Raw genomic sequence first — 27,522 nt, 5'->3', positions numbered from 1 at the left:
ACAACAACTTGAGCTACTGATCAATCCTGTAAATTTTCATTGAAACTGCATTAGTGGTATAAGAGAAGTAGTCCGGAAAAACTTTAAAAATAAAAATTATTAAAGGGCCGTAACTCTAACATAAATCATTGAACCGGAAAATGCTGACAATAAGCACAACTAGACTTGGTACTGATCATTCCTGTAAAGTTTGGATGAAATTGCACCAGTAGTTTATGAGGAGTAGTCCAGACAAGCTTTTGTGTATCTGGCAACACACAGAAAAAAACACCTTTTTATCAACGGGCCATAACTCGGCCAAAAATCATTCAACCGAAAAACCCGTGCAATATGCGCAAGGACTTGAGCTACAGATCAATCCTGTAAAGTGTCATTGAAATTGCATTAGTGGTATAAGAGAAGTAGTCCGGACAAACTTTAAAAATAAAAATTATTAAAGGGCCATAACTCTGACAAAAATCATTAAACCGAAAAATGCTGACAATATGCACAACTAGACTTGGTACTGATCATTCCTGTAAAGTTTGGATGAAATTGCACCAGTAGTTTATGAGGAGTAGTCCGGACAAGTTTTGTGACGGACGGACGGACGGACAGACAGACAGACAGACAGACGACAGACAGACAGACGGACAGACAGACGACGGAGAAGTGATTCCTATATGTCGCCACTACTCCGTAGAGGCGACACAAAAACTTCATGTTCTTTGAAGCAGTATTCCTCCAGATTCATGCTAATTTTTATGAACAATTTTAAAATGTATCAAAAAGTAAAAAATTGTCATAATTGAAATATATTCTTTGAATAGTGATTGTATTTTTACTTTTATTGAAATCTTAGTAGATTTTCCCAAAGGTTGATTTTCTTGAAATATTTTTATCATCTGGAGTTTGACATGAAAGCTAATATGAACTTTAGATTTGCTTAATTTCTATTTTTCGCGTGAATTCATGAAAATGAAATCGGGAATTCTTGAATTCAATATCCAGAAATCAATATGTTGAAACCGCGAATGCATAAAATTGAAATATCGAAAAATAAAAAGTCCTCTACCCTAACAATTTGCATATTTCTAAGTACGTTGTTTCTGCTTAACAAGAATGTTGTCATACAGCTTCATACAGAGGTAAAACAAGACTTCAGCTTTCATTTAGAGGCTGATACAATTTAATATGTATATTTTGTTAACAATTTGACAACGCTATAAAGTAATTGTGTTTTCGGATAAACGCAGAACGGATGCTCTTCGTCTTTTACATGTATTTGATTTTTATTTTGACTTTTTTTTATCTTGAAAATGACAGAGAATGAAAAGGAAATGCTTAAATGCTACATACCTTTTTCACACCTGTTGATGCCACACAATTGCCACCTTGTGCTAGACATTACAGTGTAACACCATGGCTTTCCTGTACGATCGGGATCCCGGCAATAGTTAGCGGCATCAGCCAAAGAATTCTCGGGGTATTTATTAACATCAGTGTTTGTATGTCTGTGAGGTGTTTGCGAATCCCATCGCTGACACGTAATCCCGTTTGCCGTCGTACTTTTAAAGCCACTGTATTCGTAACCACGTGTCGTGAAGCATTCTAAAAATATAACCTTTAAATTTGGTCATAGATGGAAACTGGTTAATCAAATTTCATCATTAATAACATTTTTACGAATTCGGGTAAAATCATCGTGAATTCATAAAGATAAAATCTTGAATTCGAAATGCAGATATCAGTAATTTGTAATCACGAATGCATAGAGAAAACAATCATGGGGCATCTGTGGCAGAGTGGTTAAGGTCGTTTACTTCAAACCGACTTGCCCCTCACCGCTGTGGGTGCGAATCCCGACAGGGATTTTGGATTCTTTTATGTGAGGAAGCTATCCAGCTAGCTTACGGAACGTTGGTGGTTCTACTGTCGATTCAAATATGATTGAGAATGGGAAGTCTAAAATTTAAAAGTACAGCGGGGTGGCAGGATAAAGCCATATATGAAAACGCATAACAAGAACTTATAAGTTACAATTAAAATCAATGCAGCAATTCAAATAATGTCTTCAACCTCTGTGGCACTTTCAGTCGCGCCAGTGGCGGCATTGTCTCCGGTGCCAAGCGTGTATCTCTTAAGTGATTACCACTGAGAAATAAATGGCGAAATTTTCACCAAATGACATTATCAAAAGCTTAAGTATCCCCAAACGTCCAGCACACAGTATCGTGGCGATGGGCAATGCACATTATCACATTATTTGCGATGACAAGTTTCCAACGAAAGTGTGACGACGTCCTTGTTACATCGCCATAACACACAATTTAACCAAACACGCCCAGGATTCACTTGCTCTCAATAAAATAGATGATTTTTGTTGCAAGCCATAGTGCCATATGTAGCACAAAATCTCAATTGAATTGAATGCAACATGAATGCATGACACAAACATGAAGAACCAGTGCATTGAAAAAAAATCAATTTGAGAAAAATGTTGAACCTTAGCTCCAGTAAGATTGAAGGGAAAGCACGCTACGATTACACTGCAACTTTTTCTTGGAAGACTATGGCCAATAAGTATAATTATACTATCCATATACACATGACCTACCTTCTCTGAGGTGCACTGATCCATGTTATATTTACAACAGTTCCGAAATAAATAAACTTCAACAGTACTCGGGTACCCGTACGTGCCAGAAAAAATGCACAGAAGGGAACCTGAGGTCTTTCTTAACAATTAAAGCTGGAATGTCGCCATATGACCTATATTGTGTCGGTGTGACGTAAAACCGAATTAAACAAACAAAGAGATGAAATCTTTATTAAATTGCCAACAAAAGCAAAAACAGTTACATTTGCAAAACTATTTTCTTTGTTCATTATGGTTTTTTGTTGTTGTTGAAATGTGCATATTTTCATGTTTCTGCTTTGTAATTTAATTGTAATGTATTTTTATAAAATTTCTAGTGGAGTATTCTGAGATTCTGGAAAAAATTGAGCGTTCGAAAATAAATTAAGGACCTTGGCCATTGAGCCACCAGAATGGTATTTACTCAAATAATGACGTCACAGTGGGCCACCACCCTTTCACGTGACAAAAATTTACTAAAATAGGCATAATGAAACCTGTGGCAAAAAAGCATTTTCGCGACATTACCCGAAATGTGTCGATATTCATTGACTCATTTGTGACCTTAATCTTACAGGGGTGAATTTAAAGACGAGTGTATTGTGGTGTAATAAAGTGCTAGTATGTTTCCGGTCTTCTTTGTTTATATAGCAAAACCTTCGAAAGCGTAGGAATGTACAACTTACAATCGTATCATGTTATTAATTTTCACTTCAGGCCTCCCTGTAACTGCCTAGCTGTTATTTACATGTACCAATCATGTTTGTTTTTGTTATTACAATGTAATAAAAATAGCATTGAAATAACACTATACCTTCTTCATTTATTTGACTGGTGGAAAAGTTTGCATGTTTTACCAGAAACTGATCTTCATCAGCAGACGTTATTTCGACAAGATATCCATTCAGGTTTTCACATCGGATCTGGAATAAACACATTTGGTTATTACCAAATAAACTTCTTTTTGTAACAAATATGTACTTTCTTTTTACCTGATTTAGAAAAAAGATATATAAACTAGAAATGTGTCATCATGCCACGGATGCCCCGCATGCAGCCAAAATTTCAGATGGTGCATTAATTATTTTTTTCATTTTAAGTTCAAAGACCTTAAAACTTTTCAATGTTAACACATACCATTTTCATACAATGTTCAAGGCACTGAAATTATTCAGTCTTAACCTTTTAAAAATAGCATAGTGCATATTTGTAGCCAAAATAATGGGTAAAAGTATAAGTGCTGAAACTGAAAGTTCAAAATTTTTCAAACATTCAGGAAAGAGAAGTTTGTCTAAAATCATTGAACCACGACCAAATTCAAACTTAAACTGCTTATTCCTAAGATGTATCTATATTATTTTCAAAGTGAAAGGGACATAACTCTGCCAAAAAATCATCAAACCATGACCAAATTCCAACTTGACCTGCCCATTCCTTTGACATATCCATGTCAAATTTAAGTTGAATATGTAACACTGTTGGGTAGATTATGAACAGAAACTGTAAATTTCATATTATTTTCAAAGTAAAAGAGGCATTACTCTGCCAAAAATTATTGTACCATGACCAAATTCGAACTTTGCCTGGGCATTGCAAAAACATATCCATATGTCAAATTTGAGTTGAATGTGTTGAACCATTGGGGAGATAATAAACGGAAACTGAAAATTTCATATTACTTTCAAAGTGAAAGGGGCATAACTCTGCCAAAAATCATTAAACCATGACCACATTTGAACTTGACCTACGCATTCCTTTGACGCATCCATATGTCAAGTTTGAGTTGAATGTGTTGTACCTTTGGGGAGATAATGAACGGAAACTGAAAGTTTCATATTGTTTTCAAAGTAAAAGGGGCATAAATCTGCCAAAAATCATCGAACCATGACCAAATTCGAACTTGACCTGTATTTCCTCATGACATATCCATATGTCAAGTTTGAGTTGAATGTGTTGTACCGTTGGGGAGATAATGAACGGAAACTGAAATTTCATATTATTTTTAAAGTAAAAGGGGCATAACTCTGCCAAAAATCATCAAACCATGACCAAATTCAAACTTCACCTGTATTTCCTCATGACATATCCATATGTCAAGTTTGAGTTGAATGTGTTGTACCGTTGGGGAGATAATGAACGGAAACTGAAATTTCATATTATTTTTAAAGTAAAAGGGGCATAATTCTGCTAAAAATCATCGAACCATGACCAAATTCGAACTTGACCTGTATTATCTTATGACATATCCATATGTCAAATTTTAGTTGAATGTGTGCAACCGTTCTTAAGATAATGAACGGAAACTGAAATTTCATATTATTTTTAAAGTAAAAGGGGCATAACTCTGCCAAAAATCATCAAACCATGACCAAATTCAAACTTCACCTGTATTTCCTCATGACATATCCATATGTCAAGTTTGAGTTGAATGTGTTGTACCGTTGGGGAGATAATGAACGGAAACTGAAATTTCATATTATTTTTAAAGTAAAAGGGGCATAATTCTGCTAAAAATCATCGAACCATGACCAAATTCGAACTTGACCTGTATTATCTTATGACATATCCATATGTCAAATTTTAGTTGAATGTGTGCAACCGTTCTTAAGATAATGAACGGAAACTGATGATGACGGATTGACAGAATGACGGAAGGATGGAAGGACGGAAGAAAGGAATGACGGAACAGGGTAACATTTTATAGCGGGGGCATAAAAATGTGACGATATATAGTATGACGCTGTACATACTCTTTGTCCGCACATTTCGTTTCCACCTGACTTCTTTGATAAAACTCGACAAGTATGTCATGTAAATACACTGTCGTTGTCGAAAACAGTGTGATCATGGGTGTAAGTTTATTGATATTTTTGAGAAATTGTGAATGAATTATTTATGGTATTCATACAAGAAAGACACATTAAAACTCGATGAAGACTACACACACTAGATTTATTGATATAAAAGCTACACACTATTGTTGTTTTGCGGAGTTTTATAAAGATATTATTAATTGAGTAGATATTTTATATATTAGAACGCGTTTGATATATTAAAAACATGATTATATCCAAGTTTTTTTTAAAATATTATTTAGTGATTTAATACCCTTTCTAGGCTAACTGAAAACAGAAGATTTCAACGGGATAACAACCTTTAAAAATAATATTTCTTACATTTGCGTTTTGTAAGTGGTGTAAAATTTCAATTTAACTGAAAAGCATAAAAATATATACCATATATCATGTTCTTTTCGCGAGTATATAATTTTCGTTGTGCAATGAATATCCACAAAAATATACTCTCTTTTAAATTAATACGGGGATTTCACGAGTTTCTGTGAAAACAATAAATTATCTGACAAAAAGAGTGGTCTTTCTTTGTTAGAAGAAAAACGCAAACATGTACAACAAAAGCGCTAACATTAGATTCACTAAAATCAGATTACCGCCAGAATCGCGAATTGCCATGCACGAAAATAACCTGATATAGAGTATGGCATTTTTGTTGCATTTGCGTCACTTAATGTTTACCTCGCTTTATATCTAAACACACAAATCATTGGTTATGTTCACCTCTCTTTGTATCTAAACATTTAACTAATCGGTTATTTAACATACCATCATTACATTTCTAACCGGTCATATTTACAAAGCATCACATTTAGCAACGTCAATGATTGGCTGGGGTTTACTCATCATTGCCTCTTCGCCGCTGATTATGTTTACCTCCCTTTTGTTTCTAAACACGCAAATCATGGGTTATGTTTAACTTACCCTTGCATCTGTCCAAATCAGGGACTCGTTACTGAACAAATAGCATGACTGCCCGTAAGTAATCCAGTTGTCAGGACAATCTAAAATAAAATAAATGCATGTAGATTGCATATTCAAACACATATATGGGCGGTAATTTGAATGAAAAGTATGCAGTGTATTATGAAAATAATTCTACGCCATGTTACAACACGAACACGTCCTCGTGGTTGTTATTAGTCACTGTATATATAACCACTATCGTTCCAAATTGAAAAAAAAAACATCCAAAGTAAATGTTGATTATTCCGTGCACTTCGATTCGCAGAATCATCGATATCGGCGAAATATTCTGATTTACAACAACAGGGCCGACACAATACGATTTTGACTTACTTGTCCGTTTCTATCTGAAGCATTTCTTAACATATCCGTATGATATTTATATAGCATATTCTTGAAAATCATCACTTGTTCTAACAGGCTGTGGGACAACCTGCGCAATATGGACTTATGGACAATGATTTTGTGGGCCCTGTAACAATTCCTTTTTCAATGAATTAAACGTCTGTCAATACCAGACAACGAAAAAAAAACCGGAAACAAACAAACAAAAAATACATCTGTATTGAAAATTACTTAACGTTGCCTTTTTAAATGTCTGAAAATTAAAGAAAATATATTTAATGCAGAAGCTATTTTCTATTTTACACCGTGTATATCTAGTAACTCAGGAATGTGCAAATAACGTAAAAGTAACGCCGAATCCATGCAAAGCTATGGCCAAAACGAGTAATACGGTCAGTAAGTACGGACCAAAATATTTTATTGTAAATCAATCAAAAGAAATGTATAGAGAGACATTATACTTTTAACAGTATAACAAATAATTCCTGGAATATGTTTACTTTTAAAGATCAATCGTGAGAATGACGACCTGACTACCATTTTCAAGGCGACTTTTATGTTTCGTCGAAATAAGTAAGTACAAGAACGAATTTAACTTCAACTTAATTTTTCTTCATATTTGCTTTATCTTAGATATTTGTCAAACTTCTAGTGTCATGTAATTCTGGAACTAGTGTCATGTATTTCTGGAAGGAAGATGATAAGATAGTAATCAGCTTCTTTTAATGAGGCAACCACCGTTGCTCTGATGCATCGCACAATCTAATTAAAATCAGCTCATAATTAACGCTTGAGATCTGACGGGCACCAACAGCAGGTCACCTTCTCGTGACCTTTCAAACAGTTAATCATCGGCGAATTTTATCAACTTTGAAAGCGATGCGATTTCTAGTTTAAACCACTGGGAAACCAATTCTGAGTTGGTAATATTCACTATTTCTGGAACCAATATGTCGTTGTCAATATGACCGACAGGTAAACTGGCAAATCAGTCTTGCCCATTAAAAATTAATCTGTTATTTCCAGTTTATTTGTTTCAAATTTCTTCAAACCTTTTTTTTCTAACAAAAACAGTTTGATTTACTTCCACGGACAGCAATATTTCAATACTTTGTCAAATGCGCTAATTCATTCAATTTGATGTACCATAAAACAGAATTGGTTGATTTATTTTCCGTGGTGCTTGGAACGGCCATAGAATTACACAATTCCTGTGTTATTTGCACATTTATGCGGTACTGTATATACACGTTGTTTTAACTTTACACACCTGGTATTTTTGTTGTTGTTTCTTGTGCAGATGAGCTTGAAGAAGGACTTGTTGTTGAAGTTGTAAATGGAGTCGTTACCTTTTCATAAGTTGTCTTTGTATCCTCTAATGTTTGTGTTGATGATGTAGAAGATGTTGACCCATTTGCTAAATCTGATGCCTTTGAAATTGTGCTACTCGCTGCCTCTGTTGTTAAACTTGAAGTTGTCAAGATACTGCTTTGCTCTGTAGCGTGTAATGTTTTATCTGTAACGGATGAAATTGTACTACTCGCTGCCTCTGTTGTTAAACTTGAAGTTGTCATGATACTGCTTTGCTCTGTCTTTAGTAATGTTGTATCTGTAACGGATGAAGTTGTACTACTCGCTGCCTCTGTTGTTAAACTTGAAGTTGTCACGATACTGGTTTGCTCTGTAGCGTGTAATGTTGTATCTGTAACAGATGAAATTGTACTACTCGCTGCCTCTGTTGTTAAACTTGAAGTTGTCACGATACTGCTTTGCTCTGTCGTTAGTAATGTTGTATCTGTAACGGATGAAATTGTACTACTCGCTGCCTCTGTTGTTAAACTTGAAGTTGTCAAGATACTGCTTTGCTCTGTAGCGTGTAATGTTTTATCTGTAACGGATGAAATTGTACTACTCGCTGCCTCTGTTGTTAAACTTGTCATGATACTAGTTTGCTCTATCGTTTGATTTGTTGTATTTGTAACGTGCTTTTGCACAAGCATATATCCATCTGGGATTTTCAAGGTACTCAAATGTGTCAAGTACACAAGGCTTAACACTCCAAACACTATAATGGCATCGAAAATCAAGGCAGAAACTACTAAAAATGTAGAAGTGTTTACGTGATTCCTACCACTAAATCTGTTTACCCTCATGTCTGGAAGGTCTTGTTTTTCAGGATCTTTCGATCTTGAATGATGTTTTCTGGCGTCACTAGAATCAGGTTTATCATTTGTTTTATGTGTCCTCTTGTCTAAAGTATCTTGCTTTCTATGATCTTTTGTTTTTGTAGAAGGTTTATTAGCATGATCAATAACATGTCTATCATCGTGTTTTATCCTATCCCTCTTCTCTGCATCATATTTGGAAATTCCACCCTTTTTATATCTCATTGGTGATTCTGTTGTGGTTTTATCTCCTGAAGTTTCCTGATTTCTTTCCATTATACTATAATATATTTATTGAACTTTGTATCCTACCTCGTGGGTTTCTTTATACAAATCACTCCGTCTCCTATAGCCTGAATTAATCAATATTTAAATACAGATATTATACAGAGAATGCTTATTACTTTTTGGTTCAGTTTTTTTCTTTGTAACTTTGATCTTAGTTACCTATTGATAATCATGGCAATGTAACAAATAACATAAAACGAAAACATGTACAGTCAACACAAAGACTCCCGGTTAAGACTTCTTTTTCAAAAAAAAGGTTCACCCATTCACTCAGTCACGGGGAAAATCACGCCGTTCGTTACCCAAACAAACAAAATGGCGGATGCAACCAAAAAGTAGGTATTTCCCTTTTTTCTCTGAAATTCGTGATGTTCTAATGTAAATGTACATATAATAACCTTCTCTACAATTTTCCTGGCACAAAGGATTTTATTTTATGATGTTTCGTCCCGTACTTCATCTGAAATGCGCGTCACCAGATTTGAAGCGAGAGAATTTTCCACCGGTTTGATAATGCGTTATCATAGATATTTTGTGCGCCATACGTTATCATTTCCGAAAATGCTCCGATATTAATATTTTCAGCGGTTATTCTAGACAGAATGGGCATGAGTGCTTAGATGACGACATATTACATTTTTTTAAAGTCAGTGGTTTCATATATGTAAACGAAACAGTGAATTTTAGAGAAGAAGCCGTACGTTACCACCTTTACATTAGAACATCACGAATTTCAGAGAAAAAAGGGAAATACCTACTTTTTGGCTGCATCCGTCATTTTGTTTGTTTGGGTAACAAACGGCGTGATTCTCCCCCGTGTCAGTTATGGACAGAAAAAATATCGCAAAAAAATTAAGTGTAAACACGGTTTTATAACTTGACAGATGCATGACGTTTTGTAATTGTGAAAAATATAAGTTGGCATGTCTTTTCTATGACTTGTGATGAAGTTGAAAAATATTCAATTTACCAACAAAAGTTTTAACAAGAGCTGTCGGTAGGACAGCACGCTCGACTATTCTAATTGCTTGATAGTAAAAGAGCCTTGATAATGTTAATTTTTTTAAGTTCACAAAAGGGCTAATTTTTTTTTTATAAATTCATGTTATAGGTCTTAGAGAGAGTCTAATTATACAGTATTGGCTTGACTATTTGGAAGGTAATGTCACAAGGGTGCTTTATTGAGTATAATGATACTAATTACCTATGAATACATAAAATTGACAGAAAAGGTACAAAGGCTTGTTATTAAGATGTTTTATCAAGTAAATCACTGCTTTATTATTACGAATGCATAAAATTGTCCCAAAAAAGGCACAAACCCTTAAGTAGTTATGGAGATAACAGCTTACAAGCAAAACTTTACCATGAATTTTTTAAGTTGAAAAAAGGAAGAAAAATCACCCTAAATGCAAGATAGAATTATGGATCTTTGTCAGTGACCTACAATTCTGACCCAAAATGCATATGTGAAGTTTTAAATAAATATCTTTAATAGTTATTGAGATATGTAAAACTTGCATGTAAACATTAACCAAGAGACTAAGTAGAAAAGGGGATATGAATCAGCCTTAATGCAAGATAGAGTTATGGAACTTGGTCAGTGACATACAATTATGACCCTCAAATTATAACCCTAAGTACATGTGTAAAGTTTCAAGTAAATATCTTTGAAGACCTTTAACCTTTAACCAAAATCTCTAAGTTTCAAAGGGGCAAATAATTCTGCAAATATTGCAGACAGAGATATGCAATTTAGCAAAATGATGTACCTTGTTACTATAAAAAAGTATTGTAAATTTCAAATGAATATCTCAAGCAATAATTGAGATATTTGAGTTTACAAAAAAACTTTACCCAAAATTTCTAAGTTTCAAAGGGGCATAATTCTGTCAGTATTGTACGCAGAGTTATCCAATTTGTCAATCTGATGAACCTTGTTACTATAAATAAGTATTGTAAGTTTCAATTGAATATCTCAAGCAATAATTGAGATATTTGTCTTTATAAAAAACTTTAACCAAAATTTCTAAGTTAAAAAGGGGCATAATTCTAACAATATTGTAGATAGAGTTATCCAACTTGTCAATCTGATGTACCTTGTTACTATAAATAAGTATTGTATGTTTCAATTGAATATCTCAAGCAATAATTGAGATATTTGACTTTACAAAAAACTTTAACCAACGCAGACGCCGACGCGGACGCTGACGCCGACGCCGGGGCGACTACAATAGCTCTCATATTCTTCGAATAGTCGAGCTAATAATTATATTAATGCAAGACATTGACCTTGAACCCAGTGACCCAAAACTTCATCCAAACTTAAACTTAGATATTTTTCTTGTAAATATGTGACATGGGAAAAAATACAAAGAAAGGCAAGATAACTTTTTACTAAATATGAAGACATATGTTCATTAATAAAGGCTGTATGTGCAAAAGTGTAAAAATCTATCGTTAGCACTGGTGACCTTGATACAACTTACTCCTTATTCATTCCAAAAGAGAACCATGCAATTTATCATTCTTTCCTTCCAAATATGAAAAACATAAGACGAAAAATAAAGGCTGAATATGCAAATGTGTAGAAATTTATAATTGGGACCAAATAAAATAAGATTACACCTGTAAGCATCTATTTTTGACATTGGTGACCCTGACCTTGATCTAATTGACCCCTAACTAAACCAAAGGGAAGAGGACCTCCGTATTAAACATGAAAGACATCAATTTAAAACTAAAGGTTGTATGAGCAAAAATGTTAAATTTATTTTTTACAACGATGGCCTTGACCCAAGTAATCCCTTATTTCACAAAAAGAGGACCATTAAAGATATCCACCTATCAAATATGAAAGATATCTATAAATAAATGAAGTAATTATTAATCCAACTTGCCAGAATAGATTAACCACACAAGGTTCTATTTACAAAGTGATAAAAGGGGAATAACCGAGAACAAGGGCAACATTGTCGCAAAATACGCCCGTCACAAAAACTTTTGACAGACATGTGGGCATTTAAGATATACATATGGGAGATAATGCTATGGGCAATATCCGGACAATATCTGGATATTTTATCATCTGTAATGACCTTATAAAAATATTAATCTAAATTACATGTGTCACACTTGAAGTCATGATAGTAATCATTTGTGTTACAATCCACCAATAAATGATGACTAAATGATCCCTGTATACATCTTCTGTTTTATCTTAACTTTGACCTCTCTATGTGACATTGACTTTCGGTAGCAGGGACAGGATTATGTGCGCAATAACAGCCTCACGATTGTGAAAGATTATTTGTGCAAAAGTTCATTTTAAATAAACCGACATGAATGTAAGGACGTTTTGCTCCAAACAAGCAGTTATCAATGACTTTAAAGTGTGACCTTAACCTTTTACCTATAGACCTGGTTCATGCAAGTGGGACTGTGTCTAATAGTGGCGAACATTCTTAAAGTTTCGTTAGAATCCAATCATGCATGCGATATGCTTTGGACAAAGTCTTTATATTTTATCATCCTTAGTGACCTTGCATATATTTAAAAAAATATATAAATCACATGTTTCACAGCTGTAGTCATGATGATGACCATTTGTGTTTCAAAATGGTCCAAATACACATTTTCATCTCTTCATCTGAACTTTGACCCCTATTGTGACCTTGACCGCAGGGACCTGAATTTTGCACGCGACAATTTGGCGAAATTGCCTTACTATATTGAACATTTGTGCATGCACCCATTGTTTTTTTCGGACAAGCGTTTTTCAATGACCTCAAAGTGTGACCTTGACCTTTGACCTAGAGACCTGGTAGGGAATGAACATTTCAATGCAGTTTCATTAGAATCCTTCAATGCTGTAAGAGATATGCTCTGGACAAATCTCTATATTTTATCATCTTTAGTCACCTTGACTGCAGAGACCTGAATTTTGCACGCGACACTTGTGCCACTAATGACATTAATTTTGTGCCAAATTATATTGAAATCCCTTTATGCATGTAGAAGTGTTGCTCCGGATAAGCGTTTTTCAATGACCAAGTGTGACCTTGATCTTTGACCTAGAGACCTGGTTTATGTACGCGACACAGCTTTTCATAGTGTAACATTTCTATGACGTTTCATTAAAATTCCTCCATGCCTGTAGGAAATATGCTCCGGACACATATAGGACGCCGTCCGCCCGCTGGCAAGACCGCCCGTCAAAGGGAAGGGGAACTATAATACGACCCGTTTTTTTCAAAAGAATGGCACAGTTACATAACTTGGCAATATCATGTACTTTTTGTTGATAAGTAATTATAAAGCCGCTTTAAATTTAAAGTGCTCAAAGGACAATAACTTTGAATAAATTGGAGCCATAGTTATGTAACTTGTTCAGATAATGTACCTAGAGTGTAACTAATGAATACATTGTTACAGACAGAACTTAATAAAAATCCAACTTGTCGTTAAGAATGGTTAACCTGTTCAGTCGAATGGTTAAATTACTATATGCTCGGGAGCATAATTATTTACACTGGAATAAGTATACAAATGTTTGATTTCTTTAAAATTGACTTTGCAATCTGGGTATTTAAAAATTAACTTACATCTTCAAGTCTGGGTATTTAGGTCATGAACCTACAAGCGGGGTAGGGTGAATGAGGGCTTGGGTGGAGATATTTGCTGCTAGTGAATATCATGAAAAAATAAAGCATGACTTATTGTGATAAATAAAACATGACATGTCCGCTGACTGCGCGCTCAAATTTTCTCAGTGCTGGATATTTTCCCAGTGCTGTATTTAGGTACGCTTACTCGCTTATAATGTAATGGAGAAGCACGACAAGTCTATAAAAGTCTTTAAAGCAGTACCGGCATGCGAGCAATTCCCGTACAAAAAATCGTAGTAACTTAAAAATTATTCTTTATTACGCTCACTCACTAAAAAATTGAACGTTGTTCAACAATATTCGGCTCGTCACACAAATCAAGGACATTCCATAGACATAACCCTTAGATAACTTATGAGGCCTCATATAGGGTACCGAAATTACTGTTGTACAGCGTCCACCGGATATAGCACCTAAAAACACCGAAAACGAAAGTAGAAAGCTGCACAACGAGTACACCCAAGGTAATGTTTTAACTTATTTCTTCATCATAACTTCATCGATTTGTCCAAACTAAACAATTTTGTGAAGCTTAATGATTCTGGTTTTAGAGCAATATTTGCTTTTGTCTGCACATTGACTACTTTTTGTTAACTTGGCGAAAAAGTGTAGCGTTTTTGTTGACATGTGCGAACAATGTTGATATTTACCACTAAATCAAGCCCAAAACGCATTTGCTGTATCAAAATTCGCCGTTTTACACAAATTATAATCATCCCTCTACTTATATTTGAGTTTACACCCTTCAACTCGAGCTGCTTTTAACAAAATTTGCAAAAATCTGCCTTGCCTTGTGTACTAGCAAAGAAAACAAATTTAAGTGAACGGGGTGTAGTAGTTTAATGTACAGGGTTTAGTAGATGTGTACGGTGTCTAGCAGTCACATATTTATAAAGTATAGTCTTTTTTTATTATTTTTAATTGGAAATAATCTCATATCAGACTAAACATGGATAGGTTAGAGGACGATACAGAGGTACTTGTTAAATAATTTATGTTTTTAGTGTTTTTGAGCCTAACAGTATAGCTGCGTTTAATTTTTATTGTCATACCATCACAACCATCAGCTGAATAGTGTCTGTCGGTATTTATAAGACATGTTGAGGAGTCTTCTAAACCAACTCGCTGAATGGAGATGGTCCGAATGGGGATATATTTATATATATGTGTGTATAACTAACCTACACATAAGGTAGGAGGTCGAAAATTGATTAAAAGATAATGCAGGACTGTCATTTTCTACAAAACGGCATTAGCACTGTCTTCTATAAAACAGTTTTAGCCGCCTTATATAAGCTATTAGTCGGCTTAGAAGGTGCCGAATAGACTCTTTAAATGTTTCATGTCTCTCTGCACGCTCTGTACATTGGTATGGCAATCTTGAAATGAAAACATAAAATACCATCATTATCATCATCGTTATCATCATCATTGAAGAGTCATCATAATCATTTTCAGAAAAAACAGCAGCATATAAGCGGCAGCATTGTATTTATTAAACTGAATATCGAAATCACAAGTGAGGTCACCCGAGTTTGACTGCAAAAAAATATGAAGGACTTTATAGCCAGTAATGTAGTATTTCCACAAAGATAAATCTAATGATTAACCTAACTAATCAAAGCGGATATTTTACCAAAGCTCATTATCAAATGTTTGTTTTTCAATGAAGCCTTAAGACCGGTGACATAATAAACAAATATAACATGTTTAGATCAAGTTTAGTTCACAATGCATAACACGAACATGGTTTGAAATTGTTTAAGTAATAGATTATGATATACCATTGCTGCGTTGACGATTTCTGGGTTTGCGTAAATTACCCAGCAGGCACATCAACGTTGTTTCAACGTTGAATTATGGTCAGATTTCAACGTTGAAATAAGGTTGGATTTATATTCGGATTTGAAAGTTGAAACAACGTTGAAATTTCAACGTTGATACAACGTTGCAGCTTCAACGTTGGCACAACGTCATTTCAACGTTGAAAACCCACCATACTTTAATTTTTGGATATAAAGCAAAGTAACCAAGTTTAACAAAATATCAAGACAATATTAAATACTTTAGATATTTTATTTCAAAAATACAGTTCAAGTGCAGATAAAATTCACTTAAATAGTTTTAAAAATTAAGCTAAATCTTAAGTTCCAATCTTTTCTTCTAGATCTTTCTGGGTATGTCAAGTGTTCGAGTACTTCTTTGGCTGTCTCTTACTGCTTCTGCAAATAAAAATAAGAAGTTTGTAGTTAAAAGTGACTTGGTCAATCTCATATTATACATATAATTACTCAACTAAGTGATTTGTTTTTATCTTAAAATGCTTTTATCTAAAATTTACATCATAAAACAGTATAGAAATTGAAACATAGCTAAGTTTGATATTGACAGCAAATACTGTATATAAGACAACAATATCTTTTTAAAAAGAAGTTATTTAAAAGTCTCACCTATGATTTGTAAGAAAAACTGCTCCCCGTCAGTTCCTTGCAGCATATTCCCAAGAAATTAACATTCTAGGCTCTAGCTAAGACCATTTTATGCAGCATCCTGAAACCAACAAACATGTAAATTTTATATTAATAATGTTACAGGAATATTCCGATAGAAATATATTTTAAGACAAGATAAATAAGTAGTTGAAAAATTTATACTTTGTATTGTAAAGAAATTCAAATATATAAAGAATAAATTTCAATTTAACAAACCTGACAGTCCCTTTCATGTTGAATGTATGGTATACAGGCTACAGCTGCAATACTCCAGGATCTGGAATATAAAATAATATATAATAAAATAGAAATAGATTTATTATTAAATTTACGACTATTAAACTTTAAAGTTTAACACTCAAATTTGTTATTTAACTTAATAATAATCACTATAATGTTTTTTTTTTCAAACTAATTAACACTGTATTATACTATCAATAAAATATAAACATAGTTATATATATTGACGAATCGTCTTGGGACGTAAATTAAGTGGGCCGGACTACTTTATAGGTTGATTAAATTCTAAATAGGATATTGTACAGACAAATATTTAATAATATGAAAAATAAATTAAAGAAAGACAAGATTTGTAAAATCATAAATTGCCAATCATGCTTACAAGGCCTACCGAACCCAAATCATTCAATTTGGTCGCGAAAACGTGTCAAATCAACTCAATCATGTGTTTATATCTCTCATTTATTTCATAAAATAAATTAAAGTAGAATTTAAAGAATGAATAATAATATTTTAGAAAATAATCAGTAAACTAAAGTAAAACATAACGGTAATACCTTCGAAATCCAAATAAATTGCCAATCGTGTTGTTTTCAAATTTTCCAAACAGCGCCACCATTTGCACGAACGATAATCATAGACAACAAACAAAATCATAGACCGCAACAATTACTTCCCCTGACCAGCGTTATTTTATAAACGGGGTTTTGACTAATATCAATTTATTAATTAATATTATTCATAAAGAACCAAAAAATAAAACAACAAACAACAAAACATATTAACTAATATTTAAAGCGTTAATAGAAAGTGAAAAATTATTTCCAACTTTATTTGTTTAATATTTTTGAATATACGGAAAAAGATTGTAACGCAAATTTTCCTGACAAAAATCACTTACAGACTAATTCAATAAAGGAATAATATCACAAAATTAGTGGTATAAAAGTTTATATAATGATTAAACTAAATGTAAAACTTCGACCATAAACAACGTTGAATCAACGTTGTATATACATTGGCAATATATCCGTATGGTCGTCCATAGTTGAATATTGGTTGAACAACGTCAAGACCATATTTCAACGTTGTTTCAACGTTGAAACAACGTCGAGTGCCTGCTGGGTATATTCGATCTTCAAAACTGAAAATTATACCATAGTCTGGGTATGGTATAATTTACGGTTATTAGGAATTATACTTGGAAGAATTTTACATAAGAAGCGCTGAAGAGCTATAGGTTAAGACAAATTATAGAATTTTCTGTTCATAATGTTCTACTAAATATGGAATGAAATTGTGGTCTTTTGAGTTTTACATTTACCCTATTAACTTAATTATAGTCACGCATAAAAAGTGGTATAGCAGGACGGAAACTGTTTACTGCAATTAATATACATGTTCAATTGCGTAACACGTTGACAATTTAATTAAACATTTTCATCCTTAATAAAATTAAAATCATTCACTTCACAATCCCTGATCCCGACATAAATCGTTTTCTTCATCAGCGCACGTGTATATGCTCTTGTACTGAATATATTTTGCAGAAAATGACATTCGTTAACCTACTACACCCCGTACAATCGCTATCAGTTTTCCATCTACACCCCGTACACATCCGTGCTAGACTCTGTACACAAGGCAAGGCAGTTTTTCGCAAATTTTGTTAAAAGCAGCTCGAGTTGAAGGGTGAAAACTCAAATATAAGTAGAGGGATGACTATAGTTTGTATTAACGCAATAACGGCGGAATTTGATACAGCAAATGCGTTTTGTGCTTGATTTAGTGGCAAATATCAACATCGTTCGCAAATGTCAACAAATACGTTACATTTTATCACCAATTTAACAAAATGTATTTAATTTGCAGGCAAAAGCAAACACTGCTCTAAAACTAGACATATTTAGCTTCACAATATTGTTTAGTTTGGAAAAATCGATGAAGTTATGATGAAGAAATAAGTTAAAACATTGCCTTGGGTGTACTCGTTGTGCAGCTTTCTACTTTCGTTTTCGGTGTTTTTAGGGGCTATATCCGGTGGACGCTGTACAACAGTGGAAATTATCCATTAGCATGAAGAGAAGTATTTCCCGTACATAAAATATAACCCTTTATAATTATACAATGTTGTTATATCAGACCTATTTTTTATTTATAATTGTTGAAAAAACCATTTTCCCAGAGGTAAATAGATGTATATGAGTAATGTAATCCTTGAGTTTTGCTACATTATCAAATTCTTAGAGATCGTATATTTCATTCGCACTCAACAGTACATTCACATATTGTCCTTTTTATTTATTTACAAGAGCACATTTTCTTGAAATCGATAAACAAACTTTAACGTCTTTAAATTATAAATTTAATTTTATAGATCTAACGTTAGCTAGATCTATCAAGAAGAAACGACATGTTGACCTTTACTGTCCATTGTTTTGATTTAGATATGAGTTCGATCGTGCAGTTAAATTAAAATACGTAATAAGTAAAATACGTACCTGCGCAATCCAGTCAGAATTAACCGTTAATTCTGACTGGACTGCGCACGTACGTATTTTACTCTACCTGTGAATGATTATTGATAAACTTACGGTAATCCAACGGTGCTTTTCAGGGTCATCACGATTTGGAAAGAAAATATACAAGTTTGTGTTATCGCTACTAGATCTAGATATAATAATAATAATAATAATAATAATAATAATAATAGGGGCCTAATAGAATCATAATAATAATAAAAGATCTATTCTAACACGACCCGCATTTTGCCCTATTGAACATAGAAGAACCGAAAGTGTGTATTATTATGCTATAAAATCACAGTTTGACGTTCTATATTTAGATATGTGACGTAATCGTTATACACGTGACGTAACCACTGAAAATGTGACGCGCTGAAAATAAGTACGGAAACAAATCAGGCGCAGTTTATCTAATTATCATGTACGGCAGCATTTATTTGTTGACGCCGTGTTAGAATCGAAATAATATATCCAAATCGGTGATTTTATTGCTTGATAACATCACTGTTTGTCGTTCGGATGCGCATCATTACATCCTCGGGCTACGCCCTCGTGATATAATTCCCCGCATCCGAACTCCAAACAGTGATGTTATTGACAATAAAATCACAGTTTGGAATATATTATTTCTTAAATAATAATAATAATAATATAATTATAATTATTATCATTATTAATATTGTTATTATTATTATTAGATTCTAGATCTATTAGAAAAGAAATGATAAAATAAAGAAATACCAGACAAATGCATCTGTTCCAATTTCCAACGAGTAAAGTTTTAACCTGTGTTTACACATTCTTGACGTCACTGTATTGAGTTCCTGGAATCGAGTCGTCACAGTACCGGGTATACAGTTTAAACGCTGATTGAACGGATGCCTTTTTTCGTTTAAGAAAGTAGATCTATCTCTATAGTAGATCTATCTCTAAAGTCTATATGAATAATTTTTTTTTACCGTTTGCCCCACTTTCTTATCCAATCAAATGTTCCATTTTTTTTAAAATATATTGCATACACTATATACCGGGACTAGTGTATGTGGAAAATAAGTTGACTTATTATAACAGGTATCTGGCAAATATGACGTAACAGATATGGGCGGAGTTTTAAATTAGACAATGAATGTAGCATGCGAATAAAGTAAACAAATAAGAAAGCGATTTCATACGGTTATTTATCAATCCAAGATTTTACATTATTGTATAAAAAATATTGAAACAGTATATTTCCTATGCCCAAATTGTAATAATTCAGACATTAGAAAACAATTTGTAGCTGATCACTGAAATAATAGATATGAAGTGAGAGAAATTTCAAAATTCGAAACTAACACATATCTTTAAAAAAATCATACAGAATATACATTTTTCATAATTCCATGACAAACTTTTTTTTCCACATTTTGTAAAAATCTCCACTCTTTTAATAATAGTTGACTTCGACGTCAACTCGCGCATGCGTGAAGCAGATATTCTGAAGTAGAGAGAAAAAAAGGATTTTCAGTTTTAACAAAGTTACGTTTAATGTCGAAAATACCGTTGTAGCTTTGCAGCAATGTTTAGTAAAGTTGTTGGAGGAAAGAATTCTCCATTTTTTCCTTTCAATTTCACAGATGAATCGTTGCGACCAAAAATCCATTTCTGCACATGAACGGAACTGCTCTAAATCAACGGGAATAGGATAACCAGGCTCTTGCTTAGTTTCCGGTTGTAGGTTGCGGTTTGCAGCCCAATCCCTCCAGACGTTCACTGTCCAGTTGTTGTTTTTCGTTGTATTATAGGGCACTGTATTTCTGTTTCTTCTTAACGTCATCCAGACGACAAAAGATTTTCAAATCGGCCTGCAAATATCAAAGAAATCACTTAAATGTAATTTTCAAAGTTTTTTAATAATTGCAATGGCAATTTAGGCAGATTAACACGTTATGTTTGAATATTTTACCGTCATCTACTTTGAGGTTCGGTGCAAGCTGCCCGCCTGGTCATGTTACAATTTGTATTTTCATTCAAATAATGATGCAGTTAGATATTATTATATTGCGAGAATTCATAAAATATTTACCTGCTTGTGTCTGCATCTAAATCCTGCATATCAATATTAAGCAACCGTGACCACATCAGAACATTCGATAGGAAATGGTTCAAAAATATGATTCTTGTAAAAGTCATCATCTATATTCATTAAATTCATGTCAAACATCGCAGGATTGCTCCATGATGACTAATGATGTAAAATACATAAAAACTGCAAGACTTTGATTGACAGGTCAAAACACTCCGACCATGTTTTGGCCTGTCAATCAATACTATTTAAGGCGGGGCTCGTATTACAACAAACGCTGTACCGGCACTTCATACGTGACTTATTCCATGAAAGTGGGTCAAACGGTAAGCCAGTTACAGTTCATATTTTAAAAAATATAGAACTTATTGCTGCGCTCCGCTACGCTACGTTGCAATAAATTCCATATTTTTTAAAATCTGAACTATAACTATTACATAAAACTTTTGTTTTAAACATTTTATGATTAAAAAATATAGAAGCTAGTATATCAAACGTTTGTGTTTGTATAGGCCTAAACGTATGAAGATAAAAATATTTAGATCTATCATTCTCGGTGGTGTTTATCGGCTATCTAACACCGCCACCGTGATGCGTAAACATTGAGTCACTGACCACCATTTCATCACTAAAAGTAAAAGGCTGGTGGGCCGCAACCTTAAAATTTTTTTTATGAAAACTTCTTAAAAATCTTTAATAATCAAACGTGCGATCTCTTTATTTTAGAAAGGGCTTAGATCTACTTGATCTGAATTCAGTCTGACTTCCTGTAAAATTAACAGGGAGAAGAATATCCATTGTTCAAAAGTACAACCTGAAATCGGAGAATCTGATTGGTCATTCTAAAATAAGATGTAAAGGATAGTTCTTACCATGCTAAAATAGATTGTAAAGGATAATTCTTACCATTCTAAAAACAGTATTTACCATTCTAAAATAAAATTTCAAGGATAGTTGTTACCATTCTAAACTTAGAAGTAACCAGTTTTACTTCGGACGAGTATCTTTGTAATGATACTTCTTGTTTTCACCTTGCTGCTGTTTATCATCCCACAGGCAACAGAATTCTTCATTTTCTTGCAATTGATTTTATCCATCGCTTATTTATCATCATTATTATTATTATTTTATTTTTATTATTACAATTATTATTTAAAACAGTGTTTTTGCTACGGTTATACAATAATTAAAATATATATGGGTAAACAACATTCGAATTCAAGAAGCAAGTAGTATACTATACATAGTCATGCCGGATACTAAGATTATGGGCAGATTTTAAGGTCGCATGTTTGAGAAATTAATCGGAATATTCGGAATAACATAGTTACATTCTTCAAAAACTGTTCCTAATTTTTATATTTGATTTTCTTTTTAATTTCCATGAACTTTAAACGTACATGTGAGTGTTCATTTACAAAGACCAAACAGGCATGAGCCCAATTTTCATTTAGCTATATATAGTCTGCGTTTCGGCACCCTTTAAAACCGAGGACGAAGACACGATAAGTGAGCATATATATTATCATGTCTTAACCTTCGACTTTTGAGAGGCAAAGACACGAAATGGCAGAAATCAGCCACCCATGCATAAAATGTGTTTGTTAATATAATCGATTCCAAAAAGAAAACATGCAAAAAAACGCCCCCCCCCCCCTCGAAGAATAAACTACCCTATAAGTATGATTTAATTTTATTTCCGCTGAAGCAATTAAGTATACGTGCATTAAAATTGTTAATGTGGACTCCTTAAAGTTATTTTCCTTAAATCAGTTGTAAGAAAGATGAACAAAAGAGGGGTTTTATCTTAGTCCGTGTTCATTCAGTATGATTTGCGTAAGTTTAGTTTTAGTTTAAACTTATTTTAATGTTTCAATTTACAACATACACAAAGCATTTCAAATATTCTAAAAAAAATGAATAAAAAAACAGGATTACAATTAGAGATAATTGACATGTATAATGATAGCTAGACGCTTAAATCATTGAACCACTTTAAAGTATTGCGCTAATTTGAGCTCGCAAAAAAAACTTGTAACATCAATATAAGAAAATTTTATAACATACACTTTATACACTTATGATTTTGAAGTGACATGAAAGTGTGCGACTGAAGTAGAAACTTAACACATAAGTTGACAACATTATATACATAATTATATTTCTATATTTTTTATTTGTTTTCTAGAGCAAACACGGATTTAAAGTTGTCACAGGGTGAGAAAAATGTGCAGTCTGATAGGGACTCAAACCCTTGACCCTCGGAATACCGTTCCGCGGCTCTACCAATTGAGTAATCTGTCCACTTACATATCTTCTCCCTGAAACGGTGAACAGTTCTGAACCAGGACATTCACCCAGCAATAATGAAATTCGTCCTCGAATTTCTCAGGGTTTCCGGGCAATGTGTATTAAACTCTGAGCTATATACAGTCACGGTCCCCCGTTGGGCGCATAATATCACATCAGGTTGAGAAAAATGTATTTTATTTTTTTCTATTTTTATTTTATATTATAGTCTCATCAATGTGATACATTATATACAATATATCATAAATAAAAAGCATTTTAAAGCATAATTAAAACACACATTGTCACTCTCTACAGAGTTATAGGAGATCATGTTAATATCATAATACAAGTAAGATGGAGTTTTAAATTCACACATAATCTATATCTTGAGCATAAAACATGTATGATATTTCAATCTGTATGGGACATTCATGAGTGTAAAAAGAATGTCCTAGTCAGGTTCCGGATAAGTTTAAGTAAGAACATGGATATATATAAGATGTAATTTAGTGTATGATTACACAATATGTGATAAGTGAAGACATGCATATACAGGACATAATTAAGTATACATGTACATGTTTATAGGGAAGGTGACCAAAAGAACATACATGTATATGATATGATCAAGAACATGTTTGTAAGGGACGTGACAATGTAAGAACATTAATGTATAGGATATTACAAGTAAGAAAATAGATGTATAGGACGTGACCAAGAACATGTTTGTAAGGGACGTCGTCATGTACACTGTAAATTTTGAGAACACTACACGTGTTTTACCAGTGTTTCACACAAAAACACTGACGTTTTCATATAAAATGCTTATGTTTTGTATACGTTTCAGTGAAAACACATATGTTTTATTCATGTTTTCCGTTCGATGCCCAGAAAACGGTGGTGTTTTCACAGGACAACCTAGAATATATAATTAAATAATTTTACATTAGTGAATGAGTTGAAGTCACGCAAGTGTTGTGAATAGGCCACATGTAAAAAAATAATGAGACAAAAACATCATTTGTGTCGGAAAATTTGTATATGCTTGTCATCCGGAAATCTGAAAACACGTGTTTCGGCCGACAACACTAAGGTTTAATCTGACAGCGGTTACTTCCCCTTAGTATTGATTATTTTTTTTTTTTATAATTAGAATTATTTTTGTACAATCCCCATATTAAAATATCTAGATCCAGAAACAAATTATGATGAATTCAATTACATAAAATATTTAATAATAAATAAATTCGAATCATAGCAGCCAGATGCTTGCGTGTAAAGAGTACGCTTCGATTGATATCTCCGTAAAGCGCCTGGCGATGTAGCACATTGTAGATCAGACGACAAAAACCGCCAGAAATTGTTTGCCTCATTTTTGTTGTTTCTTCCATAACAGATATGTACAACAGTTGCTTAAATAGATTTGTTAATATTTTTAACGTTTTTACAGGTGAATGGTTAGGTTTTATGTACTATATAGTCCATTTTCGCTTCGATAGACGAATTGAAACAGGTGGGTGGGGAATGCTGTTTACGTTACGTGATTAGATTGGTCAGTTATTTCTGTTTGTGTAAAAATTACTAAAACTGTTGGTGTTCTTTTTCACGGATTTGTATTCAAATCACTTTGGGGTAGTTTTAAGTTGTATCGTTTGTTTCCTTGTTAAGTATTAAAATAATTTAAATTTGTCTTTCAACTGGTCCACCAGGGCAGGAGTATTTCTGTCCACACACACTTTCTAACAACAAATTGAAGTAAAATCTTATTTACATTTAGTGATGTAGGAAATGGCGCATGATGTCCAATGATCAGCTATGGGATTGACTATGTTTATACCTGTCTGATAATGCAGGTATATAAATAAACAATTTTTATCTAGGGGCCCAGACTATTTTACATGAGTTATTTAGGCATTTCTTCTAGAAAGCTGGGGCCCTACCCAAAAGTTAGGACCATTGCGACTGGGTCCCTGTTATTTTATATCCCTGTAATGGAAGCACGATGGGCCGGGCAGGTGTTAATAATTGTCATTTAACAGTAACTGTATAAACCTTTTGATTGAAATTTCCTATAAACCCCCACCCCCCTAAATTGCTTTATTTTCAATATTTTATAAACTTTAAAATGAAAAGACAAATAAACATATATAGTTCTATATTATTATCACACATTTATAATAAATGTTCCTTTGTCAGGGTGCAACTATTCAGCTTTCTCTGGATTTGATTCTAATAATTCCATTAATTTCGATTTGATTATTGAGGCTAAGTTAACATTAATTTTATATAGGGAATACTTTAAAAATAATTTTTAACCACACTTAAACTTTATTTAGGACAGCAAACAAAAACATACTGAATAAAACTTTTAAACAACATAGCTAGAAAACAGAAACCATATCATGTTACATTCAACGTGTTTTGATTGGATAATCGAGAACATGTTGTCAAGTAAAGAAAACACTTATATTATATATAATATTTAAATATAAAACATTCAATTAATATCAGAAAGTCAAAGTGTTTTTCCCTACTTTGGAATGGTGCTGGTACAGTTAACGGTACCGGACAGATTGGGAAAAAATCCATCGGTTTGACTTTAATTGGGAATTTTATTTTAGATGCAAAATATTTATTGGGAATTTCTTTTATCCAGGGAGGTGATGAAAATTTTGCAGAATTACTAGTATACACTTTAAAATCATGTATTATTAACTTTAAAGATTATTTTTGCTGCTTGAGGTTGAAAAAAAAATTGATAATCTGTAACAATTGTACATAAATAATGTTTAGTAGGTGTGAAACATTAAGTACGAAATGAACTGGGTACGAATATCACTCATGTGGTTTTACTTGGTTTTTATCGTATATCACTTATCAATACGGAAGGCTCCGAGGCATGCATTACTGTTTTTAGAGGAAATTTTCAGTGTTAAATTTGGAATCTATCAGTCATGAATTGGAAAATTTGCTGTCTATTTTCTATTGGGAACGGTGCCGTTTTCCGGTATCAGTTATATAAGGAAAAACACTGGGTTGTTGTTAAGATTTTAGTCATTGACTAGATTTCTACCAGAATATTTTTGTTTTTACTCTTCTTGTGCAAGTTGTGGTTATAGAATGTGATGAACATATTGACTCTTACTTTGTAAAATGTTCAGATACAAAGACAGTTGCTAAAAAATATCAAGATCTCAAGTTTGTTTTGCCCCTGTCTTGCATATCTGTAATGGAAGAACAGTCATTATGGATAAATTAATACAGGTACTTCTAAAAGTTTTAATTTTGGGGACTGTCGATCACATGTTTCGTACAATTTTTTCATAAATTTTTTTAACAACTAGATGGTTTAGTAAAAAAATTTTTGGGGGAAAACCTAAAGGGAAAGAGAATTCTGTACTTGCAAACAGTCTTTAAAACCCTTTTGAAAAAGGGAAATATTTTTACAATCAGCACAAAATTACACCAGTTTAGGGTTTTGTGTCAAAAGGGAATCTCAGAAATTTTTTAGAATATAAAGCCTTTTATAAGAAAAATTTTGAGGTTGACTACTTTTCAGCCCCAGTTGATGGTGTAAAAATTTTTGAAGTTGGGGACGATGCAAGTAAAACCATATGTGAAAAGAAAAAAAACATTTCACAGTTTTCTGCTTTTTTCTTTGAATTGTTTTTTAAAAAAAGTAAATTTGATTCTACCCTTTCTGTGTTAATTTTTATTACATTTGCAAAATTCAATAATCATTCAGTCATTAGTTTCCTAATTGCAAATAACTATGTTCCTTACACTTTGATTTTCACAAACATTTACAATGGTAATAATGTTAATATATTTTCACTTTTTGTTTGCAAATAAATTGATATCACCGTATAAGAAAAAATTAACAAAAGTAGATCAAACCACACTTTTTCACAATTAATAATTCTGTTAAACAGTAAACAAACTTACTTGTGAATTATTTTGATTTTCTTAAAGAAAAGAGAGCAGTTTTGTCAAAAATTTTAATTTTAG

The 27,522-nt window shown here is 33.0% G+C and overlaps 1 protein-coding gene across 2 annotated transcripts; it reads right to left on the bottom strand.

The window, feature by feature from the left end:
• Window positions 1–131: 131 nt before the first annotated feature.
• LOC132745971 (serine-rich adhesin for platelets-like) lies at window positions 132–21,162 on the bottom strand. 2 transcript variants are annotated; one of them, XM_060735005.1, is made up of 5 exons: window positions 19,227–19,340; window positions 8,051–9,298; window positions 6,394–6,473; window positions 3,432–3,540; window positions 132–1,590 (listed from the first exon to the last, which is right to left on the bottom strand). In XM_060735005.1, exons 2-5 carry the CDS (start codon window positions 9,219–9,221, stop codon window positions 1,331–1,333), a joined length of 1,620 nt encoding a protein of 539 aa, XP_060590988.1. In that variant the 5' UTR covers window positions 9,222–9,298; window positions 19,227–19,340; the 3' UTR covers window positions 132–1,330. The 2 variants fall into 2 exon arrangements, with proteins under 2 accessions (XP_060590988.1, XP_060590987.1); XM_060735004.1 differs by lacking the exon at window positions 19,227–19,340 and adding an exon at window positions 19,899–21,162 and having other exon boundaries at window positions 133–1,590.
• Between the last annotated feature and the right edge of the window lie 6,360 nt (window positions 21,163–27,522).

Source organism: Ruditapes philippinarum, unplaced genomic scaffold (assembly GCF_026571515.1).
Source record: "Ruditapes philippinarum isolate M1 unplaced genomic scaffold, ASM2657151v2 ctg3543_1_1_1_1, whole genome shotgun sequence".
NCBI classification, from domain to species: domain Eukaryota; kingdom Metazoa; phylum Mollusca; class Bivalvia; order Venerida; family Veneridae; genus Ruditapes; species Ruditapes philippinarum.
This window is presented reverse-complemented; position numbering and strand designations above follow the sequence as displayed.